The sequence below is a fragment of the Talpa europaea genome (assembly GCF_964194135.1).
Source record: "Talpa europaea genome assembly, chromosome: 7".
Classification (NCBI taxonomy): Eukaryota; Metazoa; Chordata; class Mammalia; order Eulipotyphla; family Talpidae; genus Talpa; species Talpa europaea.
In genome coordinates this window covers 69,801,207-69,823,069 of record NC_140074.1, presented here as the reverse complement: position 1 = coordinate 69,823,069, position 21,863 = coordinate 69,801,207, and the positions used below count along the sequence as shown (strand labels likewise).

Here is a 21,863-nt window from a genome sequence, read left to right as displayed (position 1 = left end):
GAGAAGAAGAACTAGAGTCAAAATAAGGGTGGGGGGTGCAATTGTATGGGGAATATAACCAAAATGAAAATGCATACATTGTACAAAGATGAAAAGTGATGTAAGAATTATATAAAATAAAATATTTAAACAAATTTTAATGGGGACTAAAACAGAAGCTTCTATAAAGCCTACTTTGAAATTGGAATAGAGTTCCAACTCTGTCTTTGATGCTGTGTCCTGAATAATGATTGGGGAAATGTGGGGCCAGATGACTGGGCTGTGGGGTGGTGAGGGGCTAGCAGAGATATGCCCCCCATATTTACCATGCACTCTTCCTCGACAACTGAGTTGAATACCTGAAGAACTCTGACAGAACAGGTGACAGTGGCAGAGATGGATTTCCTGGAAAGGCCAAGAAGCTGGACCAGTTCTTTTGTTCCATAGTCTGGGTGTGACCTTGACAACTCAAGAATCCTTTACTTTTGTATTTTGAGCTTCACTCTATTACAAAGGACAGACAAAAAACGTTTATTTTCTCTTGAATATAACTGTATTATATATACTTTAATTTTTCTTTAAGAAAATATTTATTTTACACAGTTGGAGCCTCCCCCCTTATATTAGCATCACAACAAAACATTACTCTTATGTTATTTCAGAATCTTCCTTTTATTTGTGCTTTGGGTCTTGAGTGTTTCTTTGGTATTCTTTTTCTTTCCACTTCCCCAGCAAGATGAAAAAGGATCACAGATTTTTTTGTTCAATGAGCTATGAAAATCAACGCATCTTCCTTTTCTCCCTCCTCTTTTAGGGGTCTGAAGATTATGAGGCTGCCCTGTTAGAAAAGGCAGCCCTTTTAGCTGAGCTGCACTCAGAAAACTTCACCAAGAGTACAGAAAACCACAAGCTGCGTAGGAATATTAAGAAGGTCACCCAGGAGCTGAGCGACTTGCAGCAGGAGAGGGAGAGGCTAGAGAAGGACCTGGAGGCGGCCCGTGGAGAGAAGAGCCGAGGAGACGGCACCATCCGCGTGAGCACCCCGTCCTCTGAGCTTGTGGGCAGTGCAATGGGCTGGGACTCTGGCTGTCTCTGGTTTTAGGAAGGTATTCATTATAGAAAAATCTAAAAAATATAAAGAAGAAAATACTTTCCTCATCATTTTATCACCCAGAAATGACCATTCTTAACTGTTTGGTATTTTAGTTCTTTCTCTTGTGTCTGCCAGTCTGTCTCTGTCTCTCAGGGATTATTGGTCTCAAACCAATACCGGTATCAGGATGCAGTTTTGTATCCTGCATTTTAAATGCAATGTTCTTTTTTTTGGTGTGTTGCCGTGTTATAAATGTTCTGCAAAGCTGTAATTATTTTGGGTGCCCTTATCCTGTTTCATCACTTGGGTGTACTATACTTCATTTAACCGGTCTTTTATTGTAGGACATTTAGGTGGTGTTTATTTATTTATTTATTTTTTTATTGTCTTATAATGAATGCTGCAGCAAACAACCTTGTAGATAAATATTTATCCACTGATTATTCCTGATAGAGGTAAAATTTCTTCATTAAAGGAGATGACTATTTCTATGGCTATTTTATAGATAAACTCAAATTGTTCTAACATTATACCCTGCTTCCCTACACGAGAGTCATTTTTTTTTTTTAAGACTATTAAGCATTGGGTATTAGCATTTAAAAGATTTTCTCTGGATTGATTGGCAAAAAATAATTTCTCTTTTAGATTTTATAGTGTATTTAACTTTAGTGTTCAGTGTCTTGAGAGGCACACAGATTGTAGCCTTGGTGTCGTCAGGCAGGACGAATTCTGAGTGGGAGGGCTTGTTGGTGCTCAGTGGCTGAGCTGGGGTTGAATTGATTACTTGCGAGGAGCTGGGGCGGCTGGGCGTTAAGAGTAGAGGGTGAAGAGAGTCCATAGGGCCAGAAGTAGGGTCTGTGAGGGTTGCAGTGGGCAGGGTCAAGTTTTGACTCTGCATAAAGAATGCCCCAGACAGCATCCGTAGCTTGAAATCCTAATGCTGACACTGATAAGAGAATGGAAACACACATGCTTTATATTTTAACCAAAATCTTAATGAACATTAAGGGAGCAATAATGAAAATTGAGGACAGTAAGAAAATGCCATTTATAATTCCATCATCCTTATGCGGGACGTCATTCTATTTTTCAGCGTCAGCCTTCAGATCTGGTGCAGCCGAGCTTCCGTATAGTCGGGTGCTTGCCCTGTGTTTTTTGACCGCTTGGTCTGTCTGATCAGGCTGTGTGGGCTTCTGAGTGAGCTGTTGAATGCTGCATATTCTTCATCGGATAGGTTTCATAGGCATTAGTTCATCATTTCCTCCCTGTTAGACATTTGACTGTTTAAATAATGCTGTCGTGAACATTATTGGGCATAAAGGTGTTTTCTCTTGAAATCCCAGGGTTAGATGCTAAGGAGTGAGATTATCGACTCAGATGGTGGAAACATTTTATAGTAGTTAATCATGCTGCCAAATTATTTGTCGAATGGACTGGCCCAATTTGTGCTACCACCAATAGTATTGGGGATACATGTTATATTACCTGTTATTTAAAGGCCAGTTTCCCATATTTATTCAATATTATTGAACACCAGGCATACCTGGTTTAGATGCTAATAGAAATGCAAGGCATGACCTCTGAATGTTTTATTTTTTTCTAAGGGAGATGAAAAAATTATATCTGACAAAATACAAAAATTAAAATCCAGAGCTAATCAGTGCAACTTACATAGTGCAAAGAGATCCTTGTGGATGGAGTGATCATGGAAACCTTCTAGGAAGAGATGACCCTTAAGTTGAAAGGGAAGAGTAAGACTTGAGTAGTGTGCCTTTATGGATGAGGTAAGGAAAGCCTGGCTAGGGGGTCCTTTCACAGAGGTGCAGTTTTCATAGCTAGTTCTCATATCCTCCCCTGTTAAATTCTTAAAATTTATAATAGTTTGTCCCCTCCATCTCTACTGTCATTAGAGTGATATTCATTCAGTTGATGGGGTGGTAGGAGAATGCACACACACACACACACCTATATTATATACATATGTAATATGTAACTAAAAATTATAATTTTCTCTTGGTGGCATTTGATGTGACTATACAACAGCCCATCATAGCTGTGCTCAAACTTGCTTACCAACTCCTCTATCATCACACATCATTGGCCTCATAATTTACTTCTTCATGCAAACCCTGGGGCTTCTAAAACAGTTTTGGGTGACTGTTGTTAAAAAGATATATCCCTGTATAACAGGGACACATCTTCATAAGGAAGCAAAGAGTGTCTGGCAAGGAATGGGGTGGGGGTGCGGTGGAGAGAGGCAGGGCCTAGGTGGGGTGTACTGTGGGTGGGGTTTTTGGCCAGTGACAGTAACCTGGTCTGAACTCATAGGCAAAAAGGGGATTTTATTGCCTGTGTAACCAAACTGCTAGAAGGACGGGTGACTGGAATTCTGCCAGGACCGAATCTCTGTCCCTCTGGAAGCCAGCCTCTCCTTCTTGATCCACTTCCTTCAGTTCAACGTGTTTGGCCCTGTGGGAAGGAGAGCTTAAGGAAGGAGAGCTCTCCACACAACTGCCCTGCTGTCTCCTGTCAGGGCAGTCAGAGGGGTGAGGTCCTAGAGGCTCAGCTGATGTCACGTGCCTATTCATCGTGTGCGTGTGTGTGTACGTGTGTGTTTGTAGTCTGCGGAAGCTTCCTCTAGAGCCAAATGTTCACGTGTTTGTAGGGGGTTCATCAGTTACCCAGCGAAAGTGCTGTTTTGATTGAAGATACTAAGCGGTTAGAACAACAGTGCCCACTCAAGTACCCGCCACAGCGAGCATGGCCTGTGACTCCAAGCTTGCTGGGTCTCTTCTGACTGCTCTTCTGCCTGGGTCATCCTTTTGTTTTGACTGCTCCTCTGTCTGTGTCCCCCATGTTCTGACATGATTATTTGACCATAGTTTCTTTCTTTTTGCATATGGATTGCATGCAATGCTGTCTACTTATCTTCTGATTATATGGTGAGAATTTGACTGTGTTGTCCCTTTAATATGAGTTTTATACTAGATCTTGGGGACACTGGACACTGGCTTGTTCACAGCCCGTGAAAGGTGATGTGCAGTGTTTTTGCCTTCTGGTGCTAGGGGGAAAGCAGAGGTCAGCAGGCCCAGCTGACCTTGCACATCTCATCAGCTGTCCTGAAACCAAGTTCCTGAATGAGCTGGGGCTCCCACTCTCCAGCTGCCACTGCCATTGCTTTTGGATTGATTAAAACAAACAAAACCCCAGGCCTTTCAGTGGCCTCTCTCCACCCCTGGCAAAGGACAGGCATTGTTCATCTGTTGAGCAAGCACCTCTGAAAACTTTGTGCAACCTCTCCAGTGGGCACATGACGAGTCCCTGCAAGATGTGAACAGAGTGGCTCAGAAACACAGAGAAAGGAAGTGACTTACAGGAACAAAGAAGCCTCCTGGAGAAAAATAACTTTTGAACTGGTTCTGCAGTTTCAGTTATAGGTTAATACAGATTGGCAAGGGAGAGATTGGTTATGTATGGGACTTGGGGTAGGGGAGGTACTGAGGTGTGAGAAAGTACCAGGTTTTGGGAGAAGACGATGTTAGAGCTGCAATGAATGGAAGTTGATTTGTGGACGGCTTTGGATGCACACTTATGGAGTGTGAACTTGACCTATAGGCAGTGGGACCTTTGTGGTGGAGCAGTTAAACAGAGGATTGATAGGCTGACATGTGCAGTTTAGGAAAACTCATATGATGGGTGTCTGGATAATGAATTTCCAGGAGACAAAATGAGAAGAGATTGGTGATCCGTGAATCAGGCTCTGAGAGCTCAGGGACGTAGAGGGTTAAGAAGGAACCTGTTCCTCAGTGATGGGGTGCCCAGGTATGGTGTCCAGGGCTTTCTTGGTGCAGAGTCAACACTTCATCCACCAGGGCTCTTATGTAATCACCACTTTCTCAAACGTCACTGCATCCCACAGGTAGGATAAAAATACATTGTTAAGAAAATGCGTTCAAAGCACACTTCTTGTTCTTAGCCTATATCAGCACAATCTTCGATACCCTCTTTGGTAGCGAATTAAAGCAGGTGAGATCTCTAAGGTGTGTTTTGTGCTTTACAGTTTATGAAAAGACCGCCTGTTTCTCACTTGATGCTCACAGACCTCTGATGCGCATAGAATGTTACTTCTACTTTACAGATCAATTGGAGCCTCTGACTTTAAATAGCTTGACCTTGGTCACATGGAAGGGGATGTGTGTGTGCTGTGGATCCACCTGCAGACCCCTGATTGTTGGGCTCTGCCTGCGATTCTGTGCGGTGGCTGTGCCAGCCGTCAGCAGTTATGTTAGGAACTCTTCTTTTGGCAGAAAGGAAGATTAATACCTTTTCAATTTTTCAGCAGACCAGAAAAGTACATTCTCAAGACCACCCAGCCTGAAGGATTCTGATTACTTGATGCTTTCAAAGTTGTAATTTACTCTTTTCTGTGTTTCAAAAAATGTTTTTAGGGCTTTTTTCAGAGGAAAGTCATACAAGTAAGTGAGATTAAAAGTGAAGTTGGAAGGGTCAAGGGAAAACAAGGGTGAGTAATAAAATGGAAGTAATAAAATGGAAGTGAGCAAGGAAGCAGAAGTGCATGTTGTTAGCCAGTCACAGGACTAAAGAGGGTGACTTAAAATTCAGCTGGTAGCTCCTGGCAGCGAAAGTAAAAAGGGAAATGCAGATAGAAGGTCTCCAATGTCTGTAAGATGAACATGTTAAGATAAAAGGCCAGCTTTTGCCAACACTGAGGCCTGAGGGAAGTCTGGCCTCTGGTGGGTTTTTATAAAGAGTTCTCTGAACAGTGCGCTGTCTCCCACAATACCCCATTCAATAAAAGCAATTTTGCACAGGGCCAGATCAATGTCATCCAAGTTGGTGAGCTTGTAAAGTATTAAGGTCCTCACTCCCTGGGACTCTGTTGAACTGCTTCTCATTACTCTCTTTTCTTGGACAAGGATTACAGAATCAGTGGGAAAACGCCATAGTGCTGTCTGTGAGGGTGCTCCTTCGCAGCCTTGCTGTGGTCCCCAGCAGTAACACTGCTTTTCACAGCATTCCCCGAATTCTTTCTGATGGCAAGCCAACCAGTTTTCTTTGGGATGTGATCAAACCATCCTTTGCTCGTGCCAAGACCATTTATTGCTGTCTTATTTGTGCCCGCTCTTAAGCATTTCGGAGGGAGACAATGCCCTTCTGGAAATGTGGCTTGGATCGGAAGCCTGTGAATTCACCGAGTCTGATCTCGCATGAACACTGAGAAGTTTGGCCACGACTGTCAGTTCATCATGTTTGTTTTAATTGCCTGTGATTGCAGTGACCTCATGCTAGTAGGTGCACAGTTTGCTGTGATCTGCACTCTGTTCGTTTGCTTAGTCAAGGGGCATTTAGTGCAAGTTGCAGCGGTGCAGCTGCTGTGGGTTGGCGCTGGCCAGTTCAAGCTTTGGGTTCCACTCTGGGAGTCTTTACAGCAAGCAGGTCAAAAAGTGGGGGTCTCAGATAGATCCCTTTGTCCTATTACACCTCCTTGCCACCAGAGGGACCCATGTCCTTTCAAGGAAATTAAGGAGGCCTTTGCAAAAACCAAACCAAATCTCCCAGTATCCCCAGGTCTGTGTCTTAACTGATGTTTGAAGGGTCCTGGCTGCTGGGGTTGTCACGGGAGTGCTGCTTGGCTTCTCTTGTCCTTGCCCTCATACTCTGACTCCGCTACCTGTTGGGCTGCAGAGACGTAGGCTCTCCTGCTTGTGTGTGTTTTCTGAAAGTTGATAGAGAGTAGGAAATATTTCAGGTTTGCCATCTGGTTCAGGTGTTGTGTGTGCTCCTGTTGGTGGTGGGGGAGAGGAACAGGTCAGTCTTTTTCTTCTCCTTGATAAGCCACATATATTAGATATTGGTTTAGCCCTATTCCCCAGCTGTCTCACGATGCTCTCATCTGTTACGAGGCCTGTCATCTGCTGCTGTGACAAGTGTGTGCTGCAGTACCTGGGCACTCGACGTGTGGGGATGTGCTGGCTAAAGCCCAAAAATCTAATTAAACTTGTACCTGTCACCCAGCTGGCTAATCCCGTGTGTTTTGACAGGAGCGGGTTTAATTTCAGGGTAGTTCAGCCTGAACCCCTCTAGTTCTCACATGCGTTTGTTGATGGATAGCTCTAAATGAGATTGTGACAGCGTTCAGAACATCTCTTGGTGAACTGCAATCAAAACATGGCATTTGGAGACAGTGTCTGTAGGCTGGTTGGTCAGGGCTGAGATCACAGACTTGGGTGAGGTGGTTTTTACCAAGGCTCAAAGCCACCCCCCTTTTTTTTTTTTTCAAAGTGAGCTTTAATCGACACATGAATTATATTAGTTCCAGGTGTACAGTGATTCCATATTTGTGGCAACATGATCACCATTTGAGTCTAGATAATGTCCATCTCCATACATAGTATTAAAAAGAACTTTTTTTTCTTGGAAGTTTGGAGTACTTTTAAGATCTGCTCTTTTGGGCCTCCCTGGTGGCCTTGGGGTTAAGTCTCAGCACTACCACGGCTACAGCCTGAGTTTGATCCCCAGCCAGGGAGCTAACCCACATAGGGTGCAGCAGACCTCTCCTGTCTCGCCCGCTGCTCCCCTCAGCAGTGTATTTTAGTTCATCCTCTGTTCTGCTCCCTACTCTGTCTCTGGTGAATCCTCTCACCTTCCCTAGCACCTCTGGCCTACACCCCAGTTCTTCTGTGTGCCAAAAAAAACAACAACAGAAAAATCTGCTTTCTTAGCAACTCTCAAGTGGGCAATCTACTGTTCTTACCTGCTGTCTGCTGTAGTACCTCACAGCCCCTGTGACTTATTTTATAACTGGAAGTTTGTACTTTTTGACCTCCCTCACCCATTTTGCCTACCCCTCCCCCCTTGCCTTTTCTTTTGTTTCAATCAGGTGCAGAGATTCTGAATTGGTAACCTGATAGGATAATACAAAGTTTAAATGACCTGTGTTGGATGAGGTTCCATCTTTGCAAATTCTAGTTTCTCATAAGATTGAAGGACTGCATAGACTTTGGAGTCAAAAACTGGGTTTGAATCCTGCTTCTATCACTTGCTGCCTGTTGGACAGTGGTGCAGCACCAAGCACATTGTGGAGTCCCATTCCAGATCCGGAAAACAGATGAGTTGTAAGGATTATATGAGAAGGGTGTAGCACGTAGCATAAAACCTGGCACGTCACAAAAGATCAATATGTTACAGTCATTTTGATACTGCCACTGTAGCCTTAGGAGCTAGAAACAGCAATTTTCTTAAGTGTCTTTGAAATAGTGGAAACGGTGATACTTGGATTAGAATATCAGTCTTAGGTGCTTAGCCTCTAAGCCAGTTACTTAACCTCTAAACTGCAGTTTTCTCCCCTAATATGGGGTTGATTATGTCTATTTTAGCATTGAATCAGTGAGGAATAAAATTTAATGCATGAGAAAATGCCTGCTGTGGTTCCAGACACACATTGGTAGGTACTCAGATCCCTTTTTTTTCCTTCCTGTTTTCCTGCTTTTAATTGTGTGGCAGGTGCTGACTCAGGGCTTTGAATGACAAACCACTGCCTTCTAGAACCTCATGGAGGCTGTTGCCTAATAAACGTGATCTGCCCTTTTACCAGTCAAGTCAACAATGCTGTAAATTTCTTCTTTGATCAACACTTGCATCTCCTCCGAAGAAAGTGCTCGTCTCTTTCTTTCCAGCTGATCGATCTCTCTAGGAAGGGAGTCAGAACCCTTTTAGAGTGACAGGATCTGGAATGTCTCTGGCTTACGCACAGGGCTGCTGGGAAAGATGGCTTCAAAGGCTTGTCCCACCACTTTTCACATGGCATGCCGTAGACTCTCTGGGGCATAAACCAAGAGATTTTCCCCTTCCTCTGGTTCTTACTTTAAAATATCTGTGCCAGGCTCTGTCCTGGGTACTGGGGATAGGAGAGTAGAGGATTGACTCAGATCCAGCAGTCTCTACAGGAACCTGATAGAGAAATGGAATAGAAATGAGGATAAAAATCTCATTAAAGTGCAGCATGATAAATGCTGACAGAGAGATGGACCCTCTGCTCTGGGAGGCAGAGAAGGTGACTGTGCTAAAAAGAGGAGGGCTTCTTGGAGGAGGTGACTTTGAGCTGAAGATAGATCGTGGTTTGTCTTGGTTTCCGGTGATGAGAATGCATTTCTGATGGAGGCAAGGCCTGTGCAAGGGTTTGGGAGGGGCGCAACTGAGCATGGTACAGGGGAAAGGTGAGTGGGGTCTGAGGGAAGGGTGGTATGTTCTGGTGCTTCCTTCAGGTGGAGTTTAGAGAGTGTGGAGCTTCACTTAGGGCCTGACAGCTGGGCCTTGACCTCTGCCCAGTCTGAGCTCCACTCCTTTGTGCATTCTTCCTTGACTTGCTAGTGAAAACAACACTGGGCTGCTTGCTCAGAGCATCTGCAGTCTTCACAGCTGGCTCCACATCGTACCACAGTTGCTGGTTAGTTTCTGTGGCAGGGACTGACGCATTTCCCTGCTTTCCCTTTATTTATTCATTTTAAAACATCCTTTCTTTCTTTGTTCAAATGAACTCTTCTGGAACAAAACCAGAACAGTGGAGCTGCTCAGGGTGAAGTGAGGTTGGGGCAGGGGGGTCTGGACCCCTTCCTCCACATCCTGCCTCTGCCACAGGCTCCATGAGCAGAGACTCCACAGATGTGGCTCGCACGTCACTGTCTCATACTAACTCCGGAAATACTCCTTCCATCGTTGAGTTTCTATACTTCATTAAGATGTTGGAGAAGTTTTCTTTGTATATTTAAAGGTAACCACTGAGCACTTTGACAAGCTTTCTCACAGTGAAACCTGATAAGGTGGAAATTTGATGGATGAGAACCTTCTCATTCTCCATCTGGCCAGAGATAAAACAAACTAGCTGACTGGAGGAGGACATGCGAGGGCCGGGCTTTTCATTTCAAATGTGATTCTAAGATTATGGGGATATTTTATTTTTCAAATGATCCACGATTTTTTAAATTTTATCAGCCAGTCTGCTCTGAGAGAGCCCTGATAGCAGAGGTAGTGCTCAGCTCAGTGCGGGGTCCCAGTGTACCCGGGCTCTTAAAGGAAAGTTGCCTGTGAGGGTGAGAGAGCTCCCAGCTGTGCGATGTGCAGTGCTCGCTTTAACGCAAGGGGCTCATCTGCCATGGGAGAGGGGCTTTCAGACTTTGTCTCCTTCTTCCTTTGTTCCTAAGAAATAATGCAGGTGCACCCAAGGGGGCGCTGCAGCTTCCTTAGGATGCTGAGTTCTCCCATTGAAGTCAAAGACAAATTCTCAAGCTTTCCCCCCAAGCCGGCTGAGTCTGTTTCTGGAGGAAGTCCCTGTAGTTAGGTGAGACTGGTAGCCAGCCAGGCTTGGGCATCTCTCAGTTTGCAAAGAACACATGCAGACTTGATTTTAATCTTGATTCCATCATGTTTTATTTCTGTTGAGTTGTTTGAGCTCCTTGACCTTGTTTCCTGATTGATAAAATAGGCATATTTGAGTATATGCTTTGTAGGGTTGTTGTGAGAGTTGAGTAAGGTGATATGTGTGGTGTGCCCAGCTCTCATAAGTGCCCTAGAGGTTTGTAGAAAAAAGTGACAGGGAGTGTTTGGAAGGATGGTTGCTGAGGGCCGGAGTAATCAGGGAGGGCTTGGTGGAAGAGGTGGCCCTTGGATTGACCTTGCAAAATATGCATGCTGTCTCCAGGCAGAATTGTGGGGATTTATCTATTTTTTTCTGGCTGGAGGGGACTGGGTGGAATACAGGCAGAGAACCTGAAGAGTTGTTACTGGAATGTTTGCAAGGGATAATGCTAAAATCCTGATGCCCACTTTCAGGAGCTTTAAATGACTGTTTTAACATAGCTTCTTTGTGAAGTTAACTCAGTCACTGACGGGTTCTGGGCAGAGCTGTTAGGATTGTGCATGTGATTTGGTGGGTGAACCCAGAGGTGGGAAGATTAGTGAGGAAGCTGTTGCAGTCGAGAGCTAAGATCTGAAGAAGGCAGGGGCATTTGGACATAGGGGTGGAAGAGCTGAGTGTGCAAGAATGCCTGCTTTTCTCTTCTCTCCCATTGCTTCAGGTCCTACCTGTCATTCCTAATACCCCATATGAAAGTGTGGGTAACAAGCTGACTAATGGGAGACTGGACTATGCCTGGGGCTCATGCCCCGTGCAGGGTCACAGTCCCGTAAGGCATCCAAGTTTCAGAGTTGTCTTCTTCTTGCAGATCAAGCCAGGCCTGGCCCTTGGTGGGCAGGCCGACTTCCTCATTACCTCCTGGGTCTTCTTTTTCTATTTCTGCCTTCACTTGAGTAAGAGGACTCAGATGGCTCCCTTAAACCCTCCCACTCAAAAAAAGCATATTCCTCCAACATACACACAAAAAACAAACAAATCTCAGTTTTATCAGAATGCCCTGTGTTGTGTATAAAAATGTCTGAGGCTTGTACTTTGCTTCCCGGTATCACCTGTGTTGACAACTCTGGAAGTAATGAGAGTGGGTGGCAGACCAGGGTTTGGGGAAACTTGGCCATGGAAAAGCACCCCATCCTTATTTTTCACCTCATGTGCTTTGGAAGGAGAGAACAGGCTGTGCCTTCAGGCCTGCGTTACCTGTTGGATGACAAGGTGTGAGAGGATGGGGAAGGGCTCACTGACCTCTGGCAGGCTGGATAGTGGTGCTGTGACCACATAAGGAAACCCAGGAGTAGAGACCAGCCTGGCTGATGCCTGGGGAGAGAGGGAGGGACCCTGTCACTTCCATTACACTTGCTGCAGTGCTTGGCGCCCATCCTGTGCTTTCTCATGTCACCCTCCAGGCCTCGGTGTCTGTGTTATTGTTCTCTCCACCTCCTGGGAAGGAAGCACTAAAGATTTGTTAAGTGTCTGTGGCCACCCAGCCAGTCAGCAGTAGGGCCGGGCCTCAAGGCTAGGTCTGCCTGTCTTCACCGCCCAGGAATATGAAGGAGGTTTGGGGAAACCACTGAAGATTATCAATTTTCAGTTCTGATTGTTTTGCTCAGGCAAGACAGGCCGTCTCCATGCCTCCCCCAAACATTTATTGTAACTCTACTGGGGCCAACCACATGACCTGCTGCCGGTCGTCATGTTGTCATGGCAGCTGCTGCTCCTCAAGGCCACCTCAGCACATGCTCCCCTCCCTGCGGTAACGCTTTTACTCTGAACCTTCTCTGACGGCTCTTCCTAGGACGCCCGAGATGCCTGACCCTGCCCTGTTCATTAGCAGGAGGGCCTCAGTCTCAGGCTGAATGTTCCATCAACTCTGAGTCTATGAGCAACTCTAAAATTACCTTGGGGGTTAGAATTACTGCCTAGGGAGAGCCCGTGTGTTGGAGTGGATTTTCACTTTAATTGGTCTTAATAGTGCAGTTGAGTGGAAAGAGCATGGAATTCAGGCTCATACTGGTGGGTTTGCATTTCAGCAGCAGAACTTCCTTGTTGTATGCTTTGTGAAGATTCCTCAGCCTCTGTGAGACTTAATGCACTTAGCACGTAGCCAGGTGTTAGCGTCAGAGATGTTGATGTGAGAAAGCACTTGGCTCACAGTGAGTGCACAGTGAATAATCATTGCTAGTAATGTTAAGAAATAGTCTTTGATCTGACTTTCCTCAAGACCCTGATTTGGGCTGAGGGCTGCTACCCCTCACCCCAAATGTATACACATACAAATTTGTGTAGGAATTTGCATAGGATTCCATGGGTCCATGTACTGAACCTCAAGTTAAGAACCCCTAATCTTGAAGATTGACAAAATGTCCTGGTGTCATTTTCATGTTGTCAGCTCTGTCAGGTTGGGGGACATGTGGGAGAAATATGACACATTGCTCATGTCTTTGGAAGAACATGTGAGAAGTTCTTTTTTTTTTTTAAAGATTTTTTTTATTTATGCATACAAGAACTGGGGTGTAGGCCAGAGGCTCCAGGGGTGAGAGGATTCACCAGAGACAGAGTGGGGAGCGGAACAGCTGGATCTACCGAAATACATTGCTGAGGGGAGCAGCGGTCGAGACAGGAGAGGTCTGCAGCACCATGTGGGTCAGCTATCTGGCTGGGGATTGAATTCAGGCTGCAGTGGCTGGCAATAGCTAGATAGCACTGAGACTTTAACCCCTGTACCAGGGGAGGCCCCATGTGAGAAATTCTTAACCTGGGTAGTTGAATTAAAACTCCATAAGCAATGGGAGTGGAGAATAGTATAAGTTATTGCTGACACACACACACACACACACACACACATACAGCACACACAAACACACGCCAGGCATTTGAGTCTGGGGTAGGTGTGTGTACAGAGGTGGACTGATGTGGGAGATAGTGAAGTGGGCCTCTAGTCACTGCGTTGTGCTCAGTGTGCACTCCTTCCTCAACATGCTCTGCCAGGATGGCACATGCATTTCCTGGGACTTAGAGATGCATCAAAATGACTTCACAGAACGTTTTTGTGGCTGGTTCTTACCTTTAGTGTGTGACTGATGACTGTTACATGGGTTGGGATCTTTGTATTTGTGCAAATGTTATCACTAATGTTACATCAGTAAAACAGTCAGCTAAAAATATTTAGAAACGCAGTGGCAATCAGAGCAATGCAAATTCATACTCTGGTGTGAGGAGCCATTTCATACCAGTTCAATTAGAAAAAATGAAAGGAAGTACTGGTGCCAGTGAGGATGACATGGGGGAACAAAAACTTGGACTTTGTTGATGGTATTTTAGCCAGTATCATTTTGGAAGAAAGTTTGTCGGTTTGTAGGAAGAATCCTCACAACATGCTTCTCCTTTGACCCAGTTATCTCTTGCTTAGGAATTTAGTCTATGGAAGCAAATCAAAAGTTAGAAAGTGAATCCTGTTCTCTTTGCTGTAATATCTGTAAGAGCAGCTGGTTGGAGATCTCAGAGATATAGGGAAGTGAATTATGATCTGCTCCTTAAAATGGGTAAATATGAAGGTTTTGTGTATCTGTCATTAAGCATCTCTTAGGGGCCTTGTTTTAGGTTTCCCTTACCAAGAGGGCGAGGGACACCCCATTATAAACACCATGTTGCTCCTCTGAAGACTTTTCTCATCTCTACTCAATTAAAAATAAAAAGCAAAAAAGTGATTTTCTTGACTTTATTCGCTTAGACTTGTTTTGATTTTTCGGGGTGTGTGTGTGTGTGTGTGATCATTATTTAGTTGGCTTCTACTTTTGTAGGAATAAGTAGAGAAAATTGGGAAAAAACCCAAACTGAAGTTAAAGCTGTACAGATATTTGTTTGCAGATGGGCAGGGACTGGAAGGGATGTCTGCAGCTGTAGGCCCGACTTCTTGTGGGAGAGTGCTTTACTTTTTAACTTTAGAATTCTATTAATGTTGCTTTAGTAATATTTTTGTAATTAAAAAGAATCTTCTTTTCTCCCCCTAGTATTGCACTTTTATTTACTGACATTTACATTTCATGATAGGTTCTTGGTCCAGTTGTTTTGGATTAACAGTTTAGGGCAATCTTATCGTCATCTGTTTGCTCAAGAAAAAAATGAATATTTCATTTTTAAAGGGTTTCTGTGCTTTAAAATTTTTATTTTAAAAATTTAGAAAGAAATAATATAATTTAAAAAATTCAAGTCATGTGTTTTGGTATTTCTTCCTGGTTTCTCATCAGTGCTTCTTAAAAAAACTGCTAATTTTGAAAAAGGAGAGTGAATAATGAGTGTGTTGAGCTTTGTATGTACCACCCACCTTTGTGGTCATCAACTCATGGACGCCTTGTTCCACCTAGCACCAGCTCCCCCCACCCCCGCCCACCCCGCCCCAGCTCCCTCTCCCATTGAATTTTAACACATTATTTCAGTTTTTCAGTATGTTTTAAAAAATACATTTCACTTTTTCAAAAAGGTTTGTAATATTCTAAAATTGCCAAATAGTTAATATTTAGATTTCCCTGATTGTCTAATTTATTTATTTATTTATTTATTTTTGATTCCACATTGTTTTTATTATTTTCTTTTTTTTTTTTTTTTATAAATTTTATTGTTATATTCCCCATACAATTGCAGCCCCCCATTCTGACCCCAATCCCTCCCCTCCCGCCCCCGCCCCCCTAAAAGTGTCTCTGGTTCATAGTTTTTTGTTGATTTTGATTTTCACTTTCTTATAGTTATTCATTTTCCTGGTCCCTTATTTAAGTTTTCTAGATTCCTGCTATGAGTGAGACCATCCGGTATTTTTCTTTTTCTTTTTGGCTTATTTCGCTGAGCATGATCCCTTCCAGCGCCATCCATGTTGCAGCAAATTGCATGTGTTTATCTTTTTTGAATGCTGAGTAATATTCCATGGTATATATGTACCACATCTTCTTGATCCAGTCATCTATTTTTGGGCATTTGGGTTGTTTCCAAAGCTTAGCTATTGTAAACAGTGCTGCTATAAACATAGGGGTGCAGGTGTTCTTTGGAATTGATGTTTCTGTGTCCTTTGGGTAAATACCTAGGAGTGGAATTGCTGGGTCATATGGAAGCTCTATGTTTAGTAGGTCCAGAAATCTCCACACAGCTCTCCACAGTGGTTGGACCAGTTTGCACTCCCACCAACAGTGCAGAAGAGTTCCTTTTTCTCCACACCCTCGCCAACATTTGTTGTTGCTAGTTTTTTTAATATGTGCCATTCTCACTGGTGTAAGATGGTATCTCATGGTAGTTTTGATTTGCATTTCCCTGATGACAAGTGATGTTGAACATTTTTTCATATGCCTGTTGGCCATTTGCATTTCCTCTTCAGAGAAGTTTCTTTTAAGCTCTTCTGCCCATTTTTTGACTGGATTATTTTCTTTGTTGTTGTTGAGACTCATCAGCTCTTTGCAGATTTTTGTGATCAGTCCTTTATCATTAGTGTTGGGTGCAAAAATGTTCTCCCAGTTGGTGGGGTTTCTCTTTGTTTTTGTTATTGTCTCTTTTGCTGTGCAAAAGCTCTTTAATTTGATATAGTCCCAGCTGTTTATCTTTGCCTTCACTATCACTGCTTTGGGTGATGTGTCTGTAAAGATGTCTTTGATGTGCAAATCACGTAGTGTTTCGCCTATATTTCCTTCTATATATTTTATGGTTTCAGGTCTTATGTCTAGTTCTTTAATCCATTTTGAGTTGATTTTTGTGTATGGTGTGAGGTGGTGGTCAAGCTTCATTCTTTTGCATGTAGCGACCCAGTTTTCCCAGCACCATTTATTGAACAAACTTTCTTTGCTCCAATGCATAGTCTTTGCTCCTTTGTCAAAGATTAGTTGACCATAAACCTGTGGGTTTATTTCTGGATTTTCTATTCGATTCCATTGGTCTGTATGTCTGTTCTTGTTCCAATACCATGCGGTTTTGATGATTATGGCTTTGTAGTATAGTTTGAAGTCTGGGAGTGTGATGCCTCCATTCCCTTCTTTTTTTTTCAGGAGAGCTTTGGCTATTCGGGGTTTTTTGTGATTCCATATGAATTTCATCAATAATTGTTCTATTTCTTTGAAGAATGACATTGAAATTTTGATTGGAATAGCATTGAATCTGTATATTGCTTTTGGAAGGATGGCCATTTTAATAATGTTTATTCTTCCAATCCATGAGCAGGGGATGTCTCTCCATTTCTTTGTGTCTTCTTCTATTTCTTTTAACAGTGTTTTATAGTTTTCTTTGTATAGGTCCTTTACCTCTTTTGTTAGATTTATTCCCAAATATTTGATTTTTTTTGTTTCAATAACAAAAGGGATGGTCTTTTTGATTTCTTCTTCTTCAGATTTATTGTTTGTGTATAGGAAGGCTACTGACTTTTGCGTGTTGATTTTGTATCCTGCCACTTTACTGAACTGATTGATGAGTTGAATTAGCTTTTCTGTGGAGTTTTTGGGGTTCTCTATGTATAATATCATATCGTCTGCAAATAGTGATAGTTTGACTTCTTCTTTTCCTATTTGGATTCCTTGGATGTCTTTCTCTTGTCTTATTGCCCTGGCTAGGACTTCCAGTATTATATTGAAAAGCAATGGTGAGAGTGGACATCCTTGTCTTGTTCCAGATCTTAATGGAATTGCTTTCAGCTTTTCACCATTGAGAATGATACTGGCTGTTGGCTTGTCATAGATGGCCTTTATGATGTTGAGGTATGTTCCTTGTATCCCAAGAATTTCAAGGGCTTTTATCATGAATGGGTGTTGCACTTTGTCGAAAGCTTTCTCAGCATCTATTGATATTATCATATGGTTTTTATATTTCTTTTTGTTGATGTGTTGGATAACGTTGATTGATTTTCGGATGTTAAACCATCCTTGTGCCCCTGGAATGAATCCAACTTGGTCGTGGTGAATTATCTTATGGATACATTGTTGGATTCTGATAGCTAAAATTTTATTGAGGATTTTTGCATCAGTGTTCATTAGGGAGATTGGCCTGTAGTTTTCCTTTTTTGTGTTGTCCTTGTTCGGTTTTGGTATTAGTGTAATGTTGGCTTCATAGAACGTGTTTGGTATTGTCCCTTCCTTCTCAATTTTTCGGAAGAGTTTGTGAAGGATAGGCACTAATTCGTCTCTGAATGTTTGGTAGAATTCATTTGTAAATCCATCAGGTCCTGGGCTTTTGTTTTTGGGGAGGTTTTTGATTACCATTTCAATTTCGCTAATTGTAATTGGTCTGTTTAGGTGTTCTATTTCTTCTTTATCTAGCTTTGGGTGATTGTAGAGTTGTAGGAATTTGTCCATCTCCTCTAGATTGTTAAACTTGTTTCCATATAACTGTTCATAGTAGTTACTGATTATTCTTTTGATTTCTGCTGTGTCCGTTGTGATTTCTCCTCTTTCATTGATGATCCTGTTTATTTGTGCTTTCTCCCTTTTTTCCTTTGTGAGCCTGGCTAGGGGTTTGTCTATTTTATTGATTTTTTCAAAGAACCAGCTCTTGGTTTCATTGATCTTTTGGATTGTTTTTTTAGTTTCAATTTCATTTATTTCTGCTTTGGTTTTTATTATTTCTTTTCTTCTACTGGTTTTGGGGTTTTTTTGTTGTTCTTTTTCTAGATCTTTGAGCTTCGAGATTAGGTTGTTTCTTTGCGTTCTTTCTTGTTTCTTGATGTGAGCTTCTATTGCTATATATTTTCCTCTTATTACTGCTTTTGCTGCATCCCATACATTTAGGATATTGGTGTCCTCCTTGTCGTTCAATTCAAAAAATTTTTTAATTTCTTCTTTGATCTCCTCATTAGTCCAATGGTCTTCCAGTAGTGTGGTTTTTAATCTCCATGAGGTAGGAAAGTTCCTTGCCTTCTTTTTATGGTTTATTTCTAGTTTGATGCCTTCATGGTCAGAAAAGATGGTTGATATGATTTCAATCTTGGTGTATCTGTTGATGTTTGTCTTGTGCCCCAGTATGTGATCGATCCTGGAGAATGATCCGTGTGCGCTTGAGAAAAATGTGTACTCCATTTTTTTGGGGTTTAGTGTTCTATAGATGTCTGTTAAGCCCAATTGCTCTAGGTCTTTATTTAGAGCTTTGGTTTCTTTACTTATTTTTTGTCTTGTTGATCTATCCATTGTTGATAGTGGTGTGTTGAAGTCTCCCACTACGTATGTGTTTTCTCTGATGTCTGTTTTCAGAGAGGACAACAGTTGTCTGATATATTTTGGTGCTCCTTCGTTTGGTGAGTATATGTTAATGAGTGTTATTTCTTCTTGAAGTATTGTCCCCTTGATCATAATGTAGTGACCATTGGGGTCTCTTTTTATCTTTTTGAGTTTGAAATCTGTTTTATCTGATATAAGTATAGCTGTTCCTGCTTTCTTTTTTGGTCCATTTGCTTGTAGGATTGTTTTCCATCCTTTAACTTTGAGCCTATTTTTATCTTTTGTAGCTAAATGTGTTTCCTGGAGACAGCAAAAGGTTGGGTTTTGTTTCTTAATCCAGGCTGCAACTCTGTGTCTTTTTATTGAAGAGTTTAGTCCATTTACATTTAGAGTTAATATTGATATGGTAACATCTGTATTTGCCATTGTGTTTGTCTTTCCTTTGATTTTATTTATTTATTCTTTTAATAACTTTTTTTTTTTTTTTTTGGCCTTCTTTCATTGTTATTCGTCGCTCTGAGGTTCTGGCTTTAGGACTCCTTGTAGTATTTTTTGGAGTGGGGGTTTAGTTGCAATGAAATTCCGGAGTTTCTGTTTGTCTGGGAAGGTCCATATTCTTTCTTCAAAGAGGAAGGAGAGCTTTGCGGGATAGAGTATTCTTGGTTGGCATCTGTTTTCTTGGAGTCTGTTGACTATGTCCCTCCACTCTCTCCTTGCCCGTAGTGTTTCTTCGGAGAAGTCTGATGTCAGCCTGATTGGTTTTCCTTTGAATGTTATCTGTTTCTTCCCTCTTGCCAGCTTCATTATTTTTTCCTTGTCCTGGATTCTTGGGAGCTTTACTATTATGTGTCTTGCTGTATTTTTCCTTTCGTCGTGGAAGTTTGGTGTTCTTCTTGCTTCTTGTATATCAATTTTCAGCTCCTTCTTCACATTTGGGAAGTTCTCTTCAATTATCTCTTTGAATATTTTCTCTGTTCCTACATCTCTCTCCTCTCCTTCTGGTATTCCTATAACTCTTATATTTCCTTTCCTCATGGAGTCAGATAGTTCCCGAAGTCTTTCTTCGTTCTTTTTCCTTCGTACTTCTCTTTCCTTTTCTGTTTTGGTTCTTTTTATTTCTGTGTCTTCAAGATTACTTATTCGTTCTTCCATTTCATCTATTCTGCTTTCATTGCTTTTCCCAGAATTCTTTAGTTCTTCCATTAATTCTTTGATCTCCTGCATTTCTTTTACTTCCCTCTTTAGGGACTCAATTTCTTTCTTCTGACCATTGTTTTCCCTCTCTAGGGACTCAATTGCATTCTTCTGATCGTTGATTATTTTTCCCTTATCATTGTTTTCCTTTATGACTTCTGTCAGTTTTCTAATCACGGCAATTTTAAATTCTCTTTCTGGAAGGCTCAGAAATTCTTCCAAGTTATTGTCGTTGCAATCTGGGGGCTGGCTTTCTTTTTGTGGTGTGCTTTTTCTCTGGAGAGTTGCTAGGTTGCGTGTGGTTCTTCTCCTCCCTACTGTCTGTTTTCTAATTTTCCGTATGCGTTGGGACACTGTGTTGTTGGGACTTGCCGGCATCTTGGGTGGGCTTCTCTGTTCCCCTCTGGTTCTTCCAGGAGTCATCTGTCAGTTTCAAGCAGCCTTTACTGGAGAAAGGTCCCTGTTCTAAAATGCCGATGTGGGGACACACTCCCCTGTGCGCCTGGTCTGCCCCGGCGGTGGGTTCCTGCTCCCCTCTGGGCTTGGACTGCAGGCCAGAGGGGGTCTGGCGTGGGCGAACTTCCCCCGCTCACCTCTGGCTCCTGAGGAAGCCTTCTGCAGGTAGTCTTTACTGAAGAAATGTCCCTGTTCTAAATGGTGATGTGGGACACACTCCCTGCGCTTCTGGTCTCAGGCACACTCTTCTGCGCGCCTGGTCTGCCCCGGCTGTGGGTGCTCGCTCTCCCTGTGGGCTCAGACTACTTGTTCAGAAGGGGCCCGGTGTGGGCTAACTCCCCAGCTGGCCACTAGCTCCTTCAGTAGCCTGTGCTGGGGTCAAGTCGCTAGGTGGCACCAGAGATCTCTCCTAGAGCCCTTGGGGAGCTGATTTTCCACCCCGTGGGACAGGGAGCAGAGCGGGGATGGTAGGGTACACCTCAACAGCTTTGGGGTGCTGTGTCTGCCTTGTGCCCCACCGTCGTGGGGAACCCACGCCCCTAATTTCGTGCCCCGGGTCTCAGTTCCAAAGCCCTCAGTTCCAGGACGCGGGCTGTAGCCCAGATCAGTGGCGCGGGAATGGCGCCTTTTGAATCCCGCTCCCCTGCCTGGGCGCCTTGTTCCTGCTCACTCAGGGAGGGCCTCCGCCCCGGGTCTCAGTTCCAAAGCCCTCAGTTCCAGGAAGGGGGCTGTAGCCCAGATCAGTGGCGCGGGAATGGCGCCTTTTGAATCCCGCTCCCCTGCCTGGGCGCCTTGTTCCTGCTCACTCAGGGAGGGCCTCGCCCGGGTCTCAGTTCCAAAGCCCTCAGTTCCAGGACGCGGGCTGTAGCCCAGATCAGTGGCTTGGGAATGGCGCCTTTTGAATCCCGCTCCCCTGCCTGGGCGCCTTGTTCCTGCTCACTCAGGGAGGGCCTCCGCCGTCTCCCCGCAAGCCTAGGTCGCAGGCACAGGGGCCTGGGCAGCTGCAATCGGAGCGCCGCTTTCGCGCAAGCTTACCGGGCGGCCGGGGCTGTGTGCTGGTGCTGGTCTCCTCCTGGTGGGCGGGGCTCTCTTTTTAATGGCGTGTGGAGCTCACCTCCGCGGCGGATCCTGCAGGGTTCACCTCAGCTCCCGTTCACGGGGTGTGGTGGCTGAAATAGTTCCTTTCCACTCACAGTCCCGCTTGCTGCATCCGTTTTTCTTGTTGGCCGTTTTGGTTTGTTGTTTCCTTCCTCTCTGCCGGTCGGAGAGTGCCGACTTTGTGGGCGGGGGAGGGGAGCAGGGTTCTGCGCTTCCCTCCCTTCTCGTCCTCTTTTATGGCAACTTTCTTCTTCGGGCAGTTTGCTGGAGTCGTCCGTTTATCTTCCGTGTCCCAGTTCTCACTGGGACCTGCCGCTTTTCCTCCCTATTAACTTTTTTTAATGGGAGATCTTACTCGCAGCGTCTCCTCGCCGCCATGTTGCTCCGCCCCTCTATTATTTTCTTTTTTTAAAATAAATTTTATTTTTATATTCCCCAT

The 21,863-nt window shown here is 43.6% G+C and overlaps 1 protein-coding gene across 1 annotated transcript in view; it reads left to right on the top strand.

Annotated features, from left to right (window-relative positions):
* CDK5RAP2 (CDK5 regulatory subunit associated protein 2) overlaps window positions 1-21,863 on the top strand; it is a gene marked incomplete at both ends in the record, with an annotated part of 167,128 nt that overhangs the window by 48,558 nt on the left and 96,707 nt on the right. Inside the window, one exon of the mRNA XM_084237826.1 lies at window positions 794-1,012. Coding sequence (XP_084093952.1) covers window positions 794-1,012 — 219 coding nt within the window. The remainder of the gene's footprint in view (window positions 1-793; window positions 1,013-21,863) is intronic.